The 18,225-nt window shown below is 41.3% G+C and overlaps 2 protein-coding genes and 1 long non-coding RNA gene across 3 annotated transcripts in view; 1 reads left to right on the forward strand and 2 right to left on the reverse strand.

Moving 5' to 3' along the window:
- EFCAB13 (EF-hand calcium binding domain 13) overlaps positions 1–7,561 on the reverse strand; it is a 136,794-nt gene extending 129,233 nt beyond the window's left edge. Inside the window, 2 exon segments of the mRNA XM_047707365.1 lie at positions 393–508; positions 7,144–7,561. Coding sequence (XP_047563321.1) covers positions 393–422 — 30 coding nt within the window. The 5' untranslated portion in view covers positions 423–508; positions 7,144–7,561.
- Positions 7,562–13,228: 5,667 nt separating this feature from the next.
- LOC125087242 (uncharacterized) lies at positions 13,229–13,799 on the forward strand. The gene is made up of 2 exons (XR_007123395.1): positions 13,229–13,401; positions 13,622–13,799. It is a non-coding gene; the product is annotated as an uncharacterized LOC125087242 (long non-coding RNA).
- A 3,156-nt stretch (positions 13,800–16,955) lies between these two features.
- Positions 16,956–18,225, reverse strand: part of ITGB3 (integrin subunit beta 3) — a 48,858-nt gene continuing 47,588 nt past the window's right edge. Inside the window, exon 15 of the mRNA XM_047707366.1 lies at positions 16,956–17,613. Within this exon, the coding sequence (XP_047563322.1) occupies positions 17,548–17,613 (66 nt within the window). The 3' untranslated portion in view covers positions 16,956–17,547. The remainder of the gene's footprint in view (positions 17,614–18,225) is intronic.

Genomic DNA, 18,225 nt, shown 5'->3' on the forward strand with positions numbered 1-18,225 from the left:
GATAAGAAGGCTAGAGAAACTTGGTATCTTTTATATTACCGTCTGGATTCCCACATCATTAATTATGTCATCTACAACCTCTCATGTAGGTTTAAATCCTTTATTCTCCTGAAAAAATTATCCCAGTTCCTACCCCCAAAATACTCTCATCATACACCTCAGATCTCTTGACACTACATAGATGGCTGGGATGAGAAGTTTCAGCATATGCCCATGAAAAGACCTGAGAAGTTACCTTAGTTGTTAAGCAAGATCTTCTAACTATATTGCTCTATGAATCTGCTTACTGGTTAAGGATGTAAGATAATATAAAAAAAATTTTAATGTAAACTAATTTAAAAAAAAAAAAGAAGAGGAGGAAGGAGTCTTTAGAAATGATTTCAAAAAAATACCTGGCAGAATAAAGGTACTTTAGTTTCCATTTTTCGGTTTAGCAGTAAATTCTGCCCTTGAGGACTCAATGGCCTTGATGAACAAGTACGAATGACCAATAGCACAAAAGGATTTCCTGTCCAAAAAAAAAAAGAAAGAAAGAAAAAATCATATGCCCATTTAAGAGACTTAATTATATTTATCTACTTGAAGTTATCTTTGTATTGTAACACTCACAGCATAATATGGAATAGGTATGTGTGCAAAAGCTAGGAAAAAAAACAGTTAGTATAATGTAATTCACAGGAGTTCATCCAGTCCCTTAACTTTACCTTTTGTGGTATAAGAAGAAATAGAGAAATCCAAATTCGAATGACATAAAAAGCAGAAAAATCCAGTTATATTTATTTATTCAGATAAACCCAGAGAAGCAGAACTACTAACATGACAGCAATCACCAATGCTACTAAATGCTTACTGTGTACTAGACACTATGATAAATACTTTGACATAAATTATTTCATTTATTCCTCATAAATATCTCTTAAGGAATTACTATTACCCCTATTTTACAATGAGGAAAATAAAGACTTAGATCAAGTTGCACAAGATTACAGCCAACAAATAGTGGAGTCAGAATTTGAAGTTAGGCAGCCTAACTCAAGCCCCATGGTCTTTAGCACCCTGTAATATTGCTGCTCAAAAAAATGGTATTGCAAACAAAAGATGCCTTAGCTTGCTTGTTTTCAACCAGAGACTTCCATATCACATACCAAGCATCTAGAAATTCCCCACATTTTCACATTTTTATACCCCCCATCTGAGTCACATTGGATGTGCTATTTATTACATTGCTAGTTATACTACACTGTTAGTTGCAATGACCTGTCATTTTCATACTGTGACATTTAATGGCAAGTATTAATATTCTCATAGAGACAGCACTTTAAAATCACTTATTTCTGAAAAGTTATCCTAATTATTATTGAATGTGATATGTCCAACATTCCTGGAATTCAAAACACATTAAAATAAAATGAAACCATGTGACAAATATCCATTTCAGAAGACATTAGATGGCTATGCAGATTTCCCCAGCAATCCACTGAATTAACCTCTTCTAGATCTTTTCTAGCCAGTTCAATCTTTACCTCTAGACTACTTGGTATAACACCGACTTCACCATTGTTACTGTCTTCACTATTCAACTGGCATTAATCATTTGCCTTGTACTTTTATCACATATATCTTTTATATCAACTATAATCTAAATTTCATGAATGGACTGAAAGAAATGGAAGGGTATCTTATCATTCTTTGGATTATTTTCACAATACCAAACACAATGCTGTCTGTATATAATAAATGAAGGAAAGAAAGAAGTGAGGAAGAGAGGGAGAAGTGAAAGAAGAAAGACATTTCCTCTGTATTAAGTTACACAGAGTTTCTTAAGGTATTAAAGTACTTAATTTTTTTTAAGATTTTATTTACTTATTTTTGAGAGAGAGAGAGAAAGAGAGAGCACCACAAGCCAGAGTGAGGGGCAGAGGGAGAAGCCAACTCCCCACCCAAGCAGGGAGACTGATGGAGGACTCAATCCCACGGCCACACGATCATGACCTTAAGTCAAAGGCAGATGCTTACCCAACAGAGCCAACTAGGCACCCCTCAAAGTACTTAAGTCAGCAGAGTAAGCTTTATTTAAATTACCTTGAAAGGAAGAATTGTTTCATAATTTTAGACCTATCAAAAAGTCAATATGTTTTAATCTGCTGGATGAATCAGATACCACACACCATATACCACAACCCTCTCTAATCTAAGAGAAAAAATAGTACAGGAAGTCTCTTCTCCATAAATTTGACAAGAGAATTGTTTCTCAACTCTCAACCTATGACACATATCTGAACTTGCAAGGACAAACCAAGAGAAATGAAGAGCTGTAACCCTCCTTTTCCAATCATCTATCCATTCACCCCTCCATCCATGAAATTCATATAAATTTAATCCATATGAATTCAACATTTATATATTGTATGCCTACTACTATGTACTAGTAAGAGCTGTCCTCCTGGATCTGGGGATACAGCAGTAAAAATAGGAAGAAATAGATCCTGCCCTCATGGAGCTTACATTCTTGTCAAAGATGATAAAATCAACAAATTAATAAAATATGTAGTATGTCTTCTGTGATAAGTATTAAAAGAAAAAATGTAAAGTAGGGGAGAAGAATATGAAGTATGGTGTTTGGAAAAAGATGCAGGAACAGACAGGGTAAGCAAGGGAGACTTTACTGAGAGGGAGACTTTAATTATAGACCTGAAAGAATTAAAGTAGGAAGCCAATGAATATATTAGGGGAAAGCATTTCAGCCAGATAAAACCAAGTACAAAGACTCAGAAGTAAGAAGGAGCTTCACTGTTCAAGCAACAGTGGGTAGGCCCACAAAGCTGAAGCTGAGAAAGCGGAGTGAAAGGAGGAGAGGAGAGCAGCAGGGATCAAGAGAGGGAGGCAGATATAGAGGGCCCCTAGATCATTTTAAGAACTTTGGCTTGTGCTCTGAGGTGGGAAATCACTGGAGTGTTTTGAGCAGAGCTATGACATGATCTAAAGTCCTTTCTGAAAAAAATCACTCTAGTTGCTACAAGGAGGAAAATCAAGTGAGTCTAGATTCCTAAAAGCCAAGTGAAAAAAAAATTATTCAAAAGAAGAATGACTAATGAACTGTGACAAATACTGCCGTTAGGTCAAGTAAATGAGCACTAAATGACTGATTAGGTTTTCCAACATGGAGGACACCAACAGTAGAAGCTATTTGGGTAGCATGGTAAGGAGATAATGTTCTTGGAGTGAGTTCAAGAGACAGTGAGGGAGATAAATAGGAGACAAACAGAAGAGATGATTATCTGGAGGAGTTAGGCTATAAACGGGAAGAGAAACAAGGTAGTAGCTGAGGGGTAAAGGAGTTATGAGGGTTTAGGATGGGGGAAAATAAAGGCATGTTCATATGTGGGTGAGAATAATCTACTAGAGGAGCAAAAATTCATCACATGGGAGGGCAGAATTACTGAAACAATATTCTCAAGTAGGATAAAGGAGACGAGATTTAGGGCACAAGGGCAGGGTTTGTTCTTAGCTAAAAATATACTCATAGGAATAGACGTGGCAGAGTGATTGGTTTAATTACATGAAGAGTAGATGTGGTTGTGGAAGCTTGTGAAAATCACCTTATTGCTTTAGTTTTCTTCTATTTTATATATATATGTATATATATGTATATATATATATATTTTTTTTTTTTAATCTTAAGTAGGCTCTATACCCAACATGGGGCTTGAACCTATGACCCTGTGATCAAGAGTCACATGCTCTACCAATTGAGACAAGCTGTGCCCCTGATTGCTTTAGTTTTCTTAGTGAAACAGGAAGCAACATAATCAACTAAGAATAAGGACTTGAAAAGAGATGCTAGATGTTTGAGGACAGAGGTATTGTTATAAAACAGCCCTCTAGGAGAATGGAAGAATTAATAGCGCAGGGATACTTGATATGGTTGCTGGACAGTATCAGGGCCCCTTGAGGAAGTGATCATGAATTTAAAGGGAAACCAGTAAGCATGGTTGTGTTTTTTCTCTAACTATGTTCAATGTAGAAATGCTTGCAGTGAGGCAGGGATCTAGATTTAATCTAGGATTACAATTTAGCCAAGAAAGTAAAATGAACTGAAAATGCAATAAAGGAACAGTGGGGGAGGGGGAATGCAAGGGAATGGTTTTAATTATTGACCATGAAACAAACTGAATAGGTAGGTGGGAAATAAGTAAAAAAAAGGGTGAGTGACATTAAAAAAAAAAGTGGATTGAAGATCCTGGTGGGATCCAAGGATTATTAGAGTCAGAGTGAGCCTGAAAGATAAGAATGTGATAGTTGGAGAGTGGGACATACAGTACTCCCCCAACCCTTATCCATGAGGGATCCAATCCAAGACCCCCAGTAGAAGTCTGAAACTACAGAGTACCAAACCAGTATATATTGTTTTACTTATACACATATCCCTATGATAAAGTTTAATTTATAAATAAGGCACAGTAAGAGATTAACAATACATAATAATAAAATAGATTATAACAATATAATAAAAGTTATGTGACTATTGTCGCTCTCAAATATCTTATTGTACTGTACTCACACTTCTGATGATGATGTGAGATAAAAAGTGATTAGATGAAGTGAAGTGAATGATGTAGGCATTGTGGCATAGCATTACGCTACTACTGACCTTCTGATGGTAGGTCAGGAAAATCTTCTGCTGAACCACAGTTGACCATGGGTAACTGAAACCGTGGAAATTGAAATAAGGAGGTACTAATGAGAATAAGATGGGGGGACTACTGTATTAAGAGAACAGAGTTGCAATTATTGGTAATACAAGATTGAGAATATGAAAAAGGGAGCAAGTGACTGAGGAAAGATTAAATTACTGTAGGAGGACAGGAATTGAGAGATCAGGATACTAGAAGGATCATCTGTATTATTACTAAAGTCACAAGAATTATGACAGGAGTACAGTTAGAGCAGGAGAAAGCCAGGAGCTGAAATTTGATTGAAGCAAAAGGAAATGGTAGTGGGTGGTATAATCTGATAATGTGAGATGCAAAACTGAGTATTTTGAGTATGAGATGAAAAAATGTCTGGAAGCACCTATTAGAATCAAGAATGGGGGTCATCTATTTCCCCTCTTGTCCTAGTGGTACTAGGAGAGTGAGAGAGAAAACGGCCACTACCAGCCATACCTGTGTTCTGCCCACCACACTCCCAACTAAACACTTCTTCTTCATTTTTCCCTTACATCTTGGCTGTCACCTGATTCATCAAAAACTATCAAAAAGAAGTGAGGAAATTCAAAACCCTCTGATACATCACAAGTATTTTTTAAAGTATCATATTGATTCAGTCCCTATGTAGATCAAGCTATCATATTCTTACTAAAGGGTTTTCCAATTCTTGGCAAAGTTATAATAGATACATGTTACAGTTAGGGGAGGAAGACATACAGATGGCCAAAGGAAACATGAAAAGATGCTAAATCTTAAGGGAAATGGAAATCAAACCCACAATAAGTTATCACCTCACCCCTGTCAGAATGCCTAAATTTAAAAACACAAGAAACAAGTGTTGACAAGGGAATGGAGAAAAAGGAATCCTTGTGCACTGTTGGTGGGAATGCAAACTGGCGCAACCACTGGGGAAAACAGTATGGAGGTATGTTAAAAAGTTAAAAATAGAAGTACCATATGGTCCAGTATCACACTACTAGATATTTACCCAAAGAATACGAAAATACTTTCAAAAAGATATATGTAGCCTTAGGTTTACTGCAGCATTATTTACATAGCCAAATTATAGAAGTGACCCAAGTGTCTGTCCATCAATAGATAAATGGATAAAGAAGATATATATATATAGATATCTATATATCTACAGATCATCTATCTATATATCTATATATCTTAAGATATCTATATCTATATAGATATATATATATACACACACACAGGAAAATTACTCAGGCCCAAGAAAAGAATGACATCTTGCCATTTGCAACAACATGGACAGAGCTGGAGAGTATAATGCTAAGTGAAGTAAGTCAGAGAAAGACAAATACCACATGACTTCACGCATCTGTGGAATTTAAGAAAGAAAGAAAATGAAAAAAGAAAAAAAGACAAACCAAAAAACAGACTCTTAACTGTAGGGAACTAATGGTTACCAGAGGAGAGGTGGCTGGGGCGATGAGTGACATAGGTGATGGGGATTAAGAGGATAATGAGTATGGAGTAATGTATAGAATTGTTGAGTCACTATAATGTACACCTGAAACTAACACTATACGTTCACTATATTGGAATTTAAATACATAAATAAACATATTTTAAAATAAAGTGAAGGGAGATTGTTTCTTGTTAGAATGACCTCTTCCTGCTCTTGCCTTCCACTGGCTTCCCTCACAAGCCACCCCCTCACTCATTCACTCCTCCCTTGCTATGCTAACTGCAAACGTCCATTAGAGCAACCGCATACATCTCTTCACCGCACCTGCAGCCCTTAAAGATCAAACATGACATGCATCACCCCAATCACCATCTTTAACAAATATTGAGTGAACTTCCACTTCATGCAAGAACCTGCGCCACGGAACATTCCAATAGGCCCTGATTGCTTCGACTTCCAGGGAAGAAAGTAAGCAGACATGTAAACAAGTTAATCTACCCACCAGATGAAAACAGGTGCTCTAACACAGGTTCAAGTGTGTACTGAAGGAGCCGGGCAGCTTCCCAACTACGATGACCTCCACCCTTCTAGAACCACCAACATTTCTGAGGCACTGTCAGACCCAACTCCGTCATCCCTCTGCCTCTGCCCCTTTACTGTCTGGCCCAGTCACCTCGCTTCCCCTTCTGGAATCTTCCTCCATCTCTGTAACTGTTCTACTTTGTCTCTCGCGCCGTGCTGCACGCTCTTCCCTTAACCTCTGACGCTCTTCTCTCTCTCAGTAAGTCTTGCCTCCCACCTCTGTTCCCTGAGAGCCCCACCGTGGACCCCCTGGGACCCCAGGTGTGTCTCCCTCTTCCCGCCTCTCAGCGTGAGGGCCCCAGTCGTCCGGGATCCTCAGGTCCTCGCCACAAGCCCCACAATGCCTCGCGCTGCCGCGCGCTCCCGCTCCGCCACCTTCCCGGGCTCCCACGCGGCGAAACCCCGCCCCTAGGTCACCTGACTGAGACCGACGCTCCGCCCACCAGGCCGGGGGCGCTGGTGGAGTGCGGGACCCAGGCTTCCGCTGCTGCCGCTACCACCGCCACCGCCACGGCCCAGGGGCTCCGGAGGCCGCGGGGAGCGGCTGAGCTCGCCGCCGCCTCCGCGCCGACTGGGCAGCACTGCGGCCCCAACGCCCTACCCCACCTCACAAGGGCCTGTGACCTCACCAGGCCGGGCTCGGTGGCGTGGACCCGAGTGGTGGGCTGCTCCCCGCTGGCTCTCCTCTGGGCACTTGATTTCGCCGTCCATCCTGACTCCCTACCTTCCTGCTGCTCTCTCCATTCTCCGGTGCGCTGTCCCTGCCTAGTCTGACCACTGAAAAGACCACTTTTCAGTGTTCTCTTCTATCCATCATTTGAATATTTCCCGCCCTCGCTTGTAAAATACTCCATCCTTCTTGGGTTTCCACAACTCTCTAACGGACTTCAGTGCAAAGACCCCTTGTTCCACTACCTTGCTGAAATTTGTTCCAAGCTGCCTTTCAGAGGACTAACACTTCCTTTGTTTTTCTTTCGAAAATCAACTTCTTGTGTGTGCCTCCTGCAGACCAAATGATATTGGTAAAAGACACAAAGCAATTTTGAATGGCTTTCCCCGATTATTATGTCACTAAAACTTAGGAATCCAATTCGGTGAAATTAATCTTTCTAAGGTCTGTTATACTAAGGTTGTAAGTGTTCTGTCAAGCAAAGAATGTTTTCCAAATATTTTCTCCAAAAAGCCCACGTTTTGAGGCATATTTTCTTTACATATAGGTAAATTCATTCACATTAATTGTGGATCTATTCATATGCAATTATTCAGCCAATTATCCTAATTATTTGGCCAATCAGCCAATTATCCTAATTATTCGGCCAATTATCCTAATTATTTATGGTTTGCAGTTTTGTAAACTTCTCAGTCTCTCTAAGCCTCAATTTTCTCATTCTTTCAGGATTGTGGTAATTCAAAAATGTATATGTGGTGCTCAATAAATGCTAAAACAATTCCTTCAGAGATAACTGATGTGCCTGCTTGTACTCTAAATCCTGATCTGTAGGCATTCTTTAATGCTTTTAGCATGTATGTGGTTTATCTCCCTAAATAGTCTATAAATAATCTGAGTTCTGAGACCATGTCCTTTTTTTTTTAAACACCCCACCCTCAGGGTGCCTGGGTGGCTCAGTGGGTTAAAGCCTCTGCCTTCAGCTCAGGTCATGATCCCAGGGTCCTGGGATGGAGCCCCACATCGGGCTCTCTGCTCAGCAGGAAGCCTGCTTCCTCCTCTCTCTCTGCCTGCCTCTCTGCCTACTTGTGATCTCTGTCTGTCAAATAAATAAATAAAATCTTTGAGAAAATAAACAAACAAACACCCCACCCTCCATTCCCTACTTCCCCATCCCCCACACTGTTTACAGTCACCTCTATTAATGGACTCAGCCCATTTCTGACATATTCATAAAGTATCAACTTCTAACGTGTAAGGATTATAATGGTTTTAGACTCTGTGTTGGTCAACAGATTGTGGATGCTTCACAAATGTTGAACACTTACAGTTTTTAGTACTGAATCTATGGACCAGTTAGTTTCTATATTAGTTAGTTACATAGACACTCCCTCCCCAATAGCATCAAGAGTATATGAGTCAGTATTAGATTCTTTTCCCAGTAACAGAAAATCCCTAAATAATAGTGGCCTAAGATAGAATTTTATTTCTCACATTCAGGAGATTGAGAGATAATCGCTTGGGAGGCAGATAATTCTTTACCACAGTTGCAGGCACAGCCATCTTGTATTTTATTGCTCCGCTGGCTTTCATTCCAGTGGCAGCTTCAGGGAGGTACAGCAGAGTACCCTTTAATCAGGCAAAAGCCTTGTAAAGGTTTTAAGTTTGTGCTTCTTAGAGCCTCTCTTTCAAATAATATGGCTTCTGGCTTCCAAGAAGCGTAAGGCTTTTGTCCTTCTGCAGAAGCCCAAGGTACAAAAAGATGCAGCTCAGAGATATTTATGGGTTGGGCTCTTATCTCACAGACCAAAACCCAAAAAGATTCACAGGAGATTCACAGTTTTTTAGACTGTTGTCAGACACACTGCCAGCTTGGGCTGAAAGAGTCCAGGTACAAAAAGAAAAGAGGACTTTGGACCCTCTAGTTCTATTAGCAGGAAGCAGGCAGAGAAAACTGCTTAGAGGTAAATGCATGCTACCTTTAATGGAAAAAAGATGTCTTAGGGGGTAAATCCAAGAGCCTAGAGGGTGGAACCAAAATCCATGGAGAATTCTTCTCAGGCCTTGAATGTGTAGCTATAAACCTGTGCCCAATGAATTTCCGAATTGCTATGGACCAGGGACTTCTGTGAACCTCCTGTTTTCTGCCTGTTGGAACAGGATTGACTTTAGCAGTTACCCTATCTTTCACATTGGTTGTTTTAGGAAGGAAGCATATAGCTTTTTTCTGTAGGACTTCAAATTGAGAGGTACTGTACTCAAGCGACTGAATATAAGGAATATATCCAAGAAGCTTTGTCGGCCCCACGACCTATTTAGAGGACAAGACTCTGAACTTCGAATGAATGCTATAATGAGATAAGACTAGAGTCTTGGGGGGCGCCTGGGTGGCTCAGTGGGTTAAGCCGCTGCCTTCGGCTCAGGTCATGATCCCAGGTCCTGGGATCGAGTCCCGTATCGGGCTCTCTGCTCAGCGGGGAGCCTGCTTCCCTCTCTCTCTGCCTGCCTCTCCGTCTACTTGTGATCTCTCTCTGTCAAATAAATAAATAAAATCTTTAAAAAAAAAAAAGACTAGGGTCTTGGGATGGGTGAGTGCATTTTGCATGTGGGAGGACTATAAATAATTTATGACCAGAGTGTGAACTGTGGCTATTTTAAAATACTCCACAAATTCTTTGGTATATTAGTTTCTTCTTGTTACTGTAACAAATTACCACAAGCTTAGTGGCTTAAACAACAATTTATTATCTTACATTTTTGGAGGTCTGATATTCCAAATTAGTCTTACAGGGCCCAAATCAAAGGCTGCATTCCTGAAGGCTCTAGAGGAAAATCTCTTCCTTACCTTTTTCAGCTTCTAGAGGCTATACACATTCCTTGGCTCATGACCATCTCACTCTGACCTGTTAGCATCATTACATTTCCTACTCTCACTCTCACTCTCTACCTTCCTCTTATAAAAACCTTTGTGATAATCAGAGTACCCTGATAATCCATGAGATTTCCCTGTTTCTGTCCTTAATTACACCAACAAAATCCTTTATTCCATGCAAGGTAAATATTTGCTGGTTCTAGGGATTAGAACATGGATATCTTTTGGGGGAGGGAGTGGGCAGGGACAATGATTCTATCTACTACAATGCTCATCTCTTCAAAAGATGGCACTAGTCCACTCTTCTTGAATGTGGGCTGGATGTGTGGATATTTAGAATTAATAAAGTAGGGCAGAAGTGAAAATATGACACAAAACTAAGTCACAGGGTTGCCTGGGTAGGGCTCAGTTGGTTGGGTGTCTGACTCTTGATTTCAGCTCAGGTCATGATCTCAGGGTCTTGAGACCAAGCCCTGCATCTGGCTCCATGCTCAGTGGGGAGTTTGTTTGAGATTCTCTCTCCCTCTCCCTCTGCCCCTCCCCTGCTCATGCTCACTCTCTTTTCCTCAAATAAAAAAATAAATCTTCCAAAACAAAAAAACTAAGTTATAAGGGTGTCTGGGTGGTAGAGTTGGTTAGATATCTGACTCTTAGTTTCAGCTCAGGTTGTGATCTCAGGGTCATGAGATCAAGCCCCATTGTCAGGCTCTGTGGTCCACACAAAGTCTGCTTAAGTCTCTCTTTCCCTCTTCCCCGGCCCTCTCCCCACCGCCAAGTAAATAAATCTTAAAAAATAAAAATAAAAAACTAAGCCATAAAAGACATTGCAGCTTCCTCTTTTGAAGAGGATTACTCTTGGATTACTCACATAGGGAGAAGCCAGCTGACATGCCACAAAGATGCTAGATTATGGGGTAATTTGTTACGTAACACTAGATAACTACTACAATCCCTTAGGTCACATCCTGATCCATGATATCTGCTTAAATTCTAGCTATTATCTCTACATTCCAGCCTTCCTGAAAAAGGAAGGGGAGAAGAAAAGCATGCTCCCCCCCTTAAGTGGCATTTACTGGAAGTTGTATGCATCTCTTTCATTTACATCTCACTTCTTTGAGATGGATGTGGCACATCTAGCTGCAGGGGAAGCTAAGAAACAGGATTTATTCTGGCAGCCATGTGTCTGACTGAAAATTAGGATTTTTTTTTTAATTATTTTTTTAAAGATTTTTATTTATTTATTTGACAGAGAGAGATACAGTGAGAGAGGGAACACAAGCAGGGGGAGTGGGAGAGAGAGAAGCAGGCTTCCTACAAGTAGGGAGGCTGATGTGGGGCTCGACCCCAGGACCCTGGGATCATGGCCTGAGTCGAAGGCAGCCACTTAATGACTGAGCCACTCACTTGCCCCTAGGAGTTCTAATATTATGTGAGAAGGGGAAAACAGATGGGGGCACAATTAGCAACCTCTGTCACAGTGGGTGATTATAAGGGTCGGGAAAAGCAAAGTCTAGCATATGTCCATCAACATTTTCCCTTTTTCTTAACAAAGTATTTTCATTGGTGACCAAATGCTATTTACACACCCAGCACTCTGCTCTCTCCAAAGAATCATGCCAATTGTGTATGAGTCACAGGAAAACCCAACTAATATATTATATAAACCACAATGAATGATGACATTTTTTTTCTTACAAAGTTCTTTTCAGGGACACCAATAAGGAATAATTTACTGTGGAGATTTTGCCTAAAGGCTCTTAAATTTCCTAAATGTTGCTTTCTAGATACTTATATTCTGTGAGCATATTTTGATGCATCGTCAGAAAATACACAGCTGATGGAAATTGTTTCCTCTATGCAAGTAGTTGGGGAGACCTCACTATGATAGCAGTTGCAAGGAACACAATCATGTTCCTGACAGTTTTTTTTTCACATACTAACCATTCTTGGGTAGCCACATTAAGTGGACCTTATTTAACAATATAGTTAACCCCCAGAGGATCACAGAGGAAGAGAGGGAAAAAAATAAACAAGATGAAACCAGAGAGGGAGACAAATCATAAGACATTCTTAATCATTGGAAATAAACTGAGGGTTGCTGTAGGGAAGGGGCATGGGGGGATGGGGTAACTGGGTGATGGGCATTAAGGAGGGATATAATGAGCACTGGGTATTATATAAGACTGATAAATCACAGACCTATACCTCTGAAACCAATAATACATTATATGTCAACTAATTGAATTCAAATTAAAACATAAAATAAGACTTTTAAATGGAAACCAAACAATATAGTTAACCCCAATTACAAGCATGTATCACTGCCTCCTTGTATGCTTTAGTCAAACTACAAAAAATTAAAAATATGCATTTCCAGAAATATATTACAAAGCCAAATAGAAATTATTTTCAACAAGTATTAAATGGCTTCCTTGCAAAGCGTGTGTTATTGTTTCCTTACACCAGGGTGAAAAATGAGTGCACTGTAATTTCTAAGACAATCTGCTTGTAATTGGTCCCAGTGGTCATTAGATGGCTGCTACTATAGAGTTCAAATTACAGAGACCAAGAGTTGGGGGATTACTAATTGATTTGACATACAGCTTTTCATTTCATTTTCACACAAAGTCCTCCATTTTCATCCAGACATTCAGTCATCAGTTGCCATGACATAAACAAAACATAGTCAATCATACAAAATTTCACCATAAAAGGACTGTCTATGTTCACGTAACCTTTTGATGATGTCACACAGTGTAATGGGTTTTTAAAAATGTACATTATGTAAGGAATGCAAGACTCAAAGGCAAAGATTATGAGTGTTCTGTAAAGTAATTCAATCCCACACTGTGGAGGCTCAATACATTTTAAAAAACAAAGTGAACTTACAAATTCTAAAGTCTTATCCTATAGAATGATAATGCAAATAATGAAGATATTGATCCCATCCCCTGTGAATAAAAGGTCTTCTTAGATGCCTGCCAAGGATCCTGTTAGTTGGATTTTTCCCCCTGTGATTTTTGAGCTATTACTTCTTTTAGTTTTTCATGGAAATTAGTGGCTGAGAGTGAACCTAAAAAGCCTTTGATCACTTAACTTGGCAAATGGGTCAAAGCTATATGTGAGTAAATATCAGGTTTTCTTTTTTTTTTTTTTAAGATTTTATTTATTTATTTGTCAGAGAGAGAGAGAGTGAGCACAGGCATACAGAGTGGCAGGCAGAGGCAGAGGGAGAAGCAGGCTCCCCACAGAACAAGGAGCCCGATGTGGGACTCGATCCCAGGACGCTGGAATTCATGACCTGAGCCGAAGGCAGCTGCTTAACCAACTGAGCCACCCAGGCGTCCCAATATCAGGTTTTCTTAATCTACCAGCTAAACTATGTTCATAATTTTTAGTAACTGAGCTGATTTACTGCAAACATATTAAGCCAGAAGGATAGGTATGTGACTCTTTATGTCAGTAGTTCTTAAACTAAAGTATGCAATAGGAACACCAGGAAGACTTACTGAAAAAGAATGCTGAGCCCCACTCCCACATTTTCTGAGTTAGTGGTTCTGGGGTGTGGCCTGTGCATTTTCATTACTAACAACTTCCACATGATACAGAAGGCCACTGGTCCTAGACCACACTCTGAGTTTCAAATCCTGATATAAATTTGGGCATTTAAATGATCCTATAAGTAATTGCCATTAAGCTTTTCTTGTACCGGGACGCCTGGGTGGCTCAGTTGGTTAAGCAGCTGCCTTCGGCTCAGGTCATGATTCCAGCGTCCTGGGATCGAGTCCCGCATCGGGCTCCTTGCTCAGCAGGAGCCTGCTTCTCCCTCTGCCTCTGCCTGCCATTCTCTCTGCCTGTGCTCGCTCTCTCTCCCTCTCTCTCTGACAAAAAAATAAAATCTTTAAAAAAAAAAAAAAAGAAAAAAGCTTTTCTTGTACCAATATATGCCTCCTGCAAGTAAAACCTAGGCTAAACTGACGGTCTGTTCTACTGAAGTCGTACATGTTCCAAAAAATCCCCAATTAAAAAGCGAAACAACTCTAACTCTTAGAATAGTGATAACCTACTTGCTTTGAAAATGTTACTAAAGTTTAAAGAAAAACTCTGGGTTCTGGAGTGAACTTCAGTTCCTGTAGCAATCATCATTCGGTTATATTTAGAAACATGCTTCTTCTAAAATAATCATTTTTGAGGAGATGACACTTACTCTTTTCACCCAAAGAAAACAAGGAACAACACAGGAAGAACTGGGCAGGCTTAGGTCGATTCATTTTGGAAAGCACATTTAATTCACTGTTGCACAACTCAAGCAGAGGGGGTGGTTGGGAAGTCAGGAAGGCACTTAAGTCATTTCAACCAAGAATGCTTAAGAAAGAGAAGAATCTTGAAGTCGTGGATGGCCAAAGAAAATCTGAGCAGTAAAGAACTGACTCTTTATGTGACAACTTGTCAGGAATGTTCAAAGCTTCCCATTATTGTCCACAAACCCTGAGATTGAACAATTATCTCTAGAGGAGCTGAGCACGAATAAACTTTTGGAGCTGTGCTGATGCCAAAATACTACTTAGGTGTTCACCCCACATGAGGCCAGAACTCACTGCACTTTGCTATCTCATGGACAGATTCTCCCCACATACAGACAAAGGCCCAGAAACCTTGTTCCAGGAGCTCAGACAAGAGACCCACTGGTTGTTGTTGTTGTTGTTATCTTTTTTTTTTTTTAAAGATTTTATTTATTTATTTGACAGAGAGAGATCACAAGTAGACGGAGAGGCAGGCAGAGAGAGAGAGGGAAGCAGGCTTCCTGCCGAGCAGAGAGCCCGATGCGGGACTTGATCCCAGGACCCCGAGATCATGACCTGAGCCGAAGGCAGTGGCTTAACCCACTGAGCCACCCAGGCGCCCTGTTGTTATCTTTTAAATATGGGTTCTTCCTCCTTTGATATAACTTCTTCATACCAACCGTCTTATCTAAAGAAAATGTCCAACTACTACTCCAATGGACACTTGTCTCAGTAGCCAGGTATAGTTAGGTTTGAAACTTCTTGGATTCAACTCTCTATTGCACTACCATCTCCTTCAGTAAAGGGTGATTCACGGGTGAGACAGGCTCAGTCATCTGCCGCATTCCTAATTCCAAAAGCTTATTCTCAGTGTTAACCCATGGATACAGAAGACTTATTTCAACTACTTCTTATGGATGCCTCTTCTCCATATGTGGATGCAAACGTGTGCAAAGTGACCTAAGAAATGATACACTAAGTGGGGCTTGAGTGCCACATCAGGAGATGGGACTGCTAACAAATATTGGGGAAGGGGTTCTAAAAGAGGCTGGAATGAGGCTCTTTCATTGAGAAAGGTGTTGTGGAATGACACCTGCTTTTGCCAAAGCCAGGTCTCTCAGATCTCCCAACTAAAACAACACACAGTAACAACATCTCACAGAATCTTGACTGTATGCTTAATGCCACAGGAAGTCCCAGCAGCTTTAAATATCAATACTGAAAGAGACCTTCTAAGAGTGGCTGGTTTGGACCTATCATTCTTCCAACTAGAAAACTGAGCCCCAGGGAGAAGAAAGAGGTTTGCCTTAATTAAGGTTAATGATTCCTTAGATGCAACACTGAGGCCGGGACTTAGATTTTCTGATCATCAGACCACTGTCTATAAGTCCTTCCCTTTTTCTTGATGAATGGGACTGAGGGTGGTTGTTAATGTTAGACTAAGGTGAACACCACTGGAGCAACAGCTATGGCGAGGAAAAAAAGAAGAGCCTGTATCCCACCTCCTCAGAGAAGGCCCAGCATGCCCACGAGCCTGACCCCACAAGCTTCCAGGATGAGAGAGCCCTTACAGACCCAGCAACAGGACAGCAATGATGCCAAGTGGGAGGGCCTATATCCAGGACAAGTCTGTGTAGGTTGTTTTTTTTTTTTTTTTTAACACTCTCCTTCCTCACCACCAAATAAAATTACAGATACAATGCAAGTGTGTTTCTATACCTATTCCTTTAGATTAAGCAAGCCTCATCATGGTTTCAGGTGACTCAATGAGAAAAATAAAATAAAATTGCACTTGTGGCCTCTCAGATTAAAGGCTGAGCTAAAATGAGGTTGCCCAGCCCACAGGAGGACAGGCCACACATGCTGATACAACTGGCCCAGCATGTCAAACGTGGAACTTGTGCTCAGCAGACTCAGAGACCCATAGGAACAACTCCTTCCCCCAAGGACAGCCCAGAGGTAGATAAATGCAATCAGCCACATGGATGGACGTAGCACACAGAAGCACCAGGTCGGTGGTATAGAGGTGTCTTGGTGGAGGGACGGAGGACCTGAAGGGTGGGGCCAGACTCTGGCTCTAATCACAGCAATTCCCCCTCCGAAGGAAAAGTGTTTGGTCATGAAAGAAATCCCCAGTACGTAGGTAGCAAATGTCAACAGCAGTGAGAGTGTGGAAGTCGAAGGTAGAGAGGTGATGCTGTTCTAAGGGTGACACACTTCTTCTAAAGGAACTACCAGGGCGGAGCTGCCTATGAGACCCATCTGAAGGGTGATGATGATTAACTGGGGGACCCTGGCACATTCATCCAGGCCATGCATGACCCCTGAGTGGTCCTACCATCCTCACTCCCCATAGAACTGCTGGCAAGAACTCGCCTCATGAGAGAACCATACTGGATTGAGGTGATGGCAAAAGGCACAGGCAACTCTGAGGGTTCAGCTTGCCTTCAATTTCTCCTTCAGCCTGAGGGAAGGGAAAGGAGATAAAGGTCCAGATGATGCAACAAGGCTTCCAAGCCAAGCAGTTGCTATCGGAGCCACTGAGCGTCAGGCCCAGGAACCATGAACTCAGAGTGGAGTCAAGGCCCCATCCTCTGGAATGAGAGGTTCAGCTCTGCCCTCCTCCTCAGGAAAAAATGTCCTGAAAAGGAAAGCTGGCTTCTCACTGAGGTCATGTAGAACACCTGCTCAGCTGTGTCAGTCACCCTCAGGTTAAGCAGGAAGAATCCCTGAAGGAGGCATTCTGTGGATGAAGGCTGAGGCGCTCCGCTTACCTGGGACACACCACAAGTTTTAAATTACACACTCCCCCACACGCAGCACACTCACACGTAACACATGCACAGAGACCCACGCCTCCACTGACTGACGTTCTTCTGACCCACCCCACACCCAGTCCTCCATCCCGCCCCAAAGATATCGTTCCCTGTAAACATGACAGCAGAGATGTCCACAGTTCTGGGACAGCCTGATAGTGATCTGAGGATAAGTCCTTGTCATTAAGTGCCCCGGTAGGTGATGTTGGTGAAGGTGGATGTGGCCTCTTTGTACAGTGGGTTGTTGGCCTGCGGACAGAACAGAGCAACAGTGAATTCCTCAGCTCTCCCCTACCCACAAGGATTACGTTTCCTCTGAAAAGTCTACCCAAGACACCCTTCGCTGGGATATACCATAAACAAACGACTTAATGCTCCTTGTACCCCATATTCGCTCTTAAGATGGGAGTGGAGAGGAAATAAGAGTAGAGAGAAGGTAGAACATCATCCTCCTGCTATTTCTAAGGGGCTGAATCTAGCCTATTACTTTTTGGGGATCAGCAAACATTTCAGGATCACTTTTTGTCAGTATCATTTCTTGCCTCTCTCCTGAACTCTCTCTTTTGCCCTTCTCCCCACTTTTCCTTCCTTGTGACCGTGCTGGGGGACGTGAGCAGAGACAGGAAATGTAATAGGTAGTAGCTGAAACCGAGAGGACAGCTTTGGCTCAAAATAATTTTAATTTGTTCTCATCTCATCCCTCCAAGCCCTACCCACAAATTGTTGTGTTAGCAGGAAAAAATAAACCCTCTCTGGGTTTCCCAAGGTCTTTTCTCTCTCTCTCTTTTTTTTTTTAATATTTATTCACTTATTTGGGTTGGGGGGCAGGGGCAGTGGGAGAGCATCTCAAGCAGACACTGT

This window comes from Lutra lutra, chromosome 16 (genome assembly GCF_902655055.1).
Source record: "Lutra lutra chromosome 16, mLutLut1.2, whole genome shotgun sequence".
Lineage (NCBI taxonomy): Eukaryota > Metazoa > Chordata > Mammalia > Carnivora > Mustelidae > Lutra > Lutra lutra.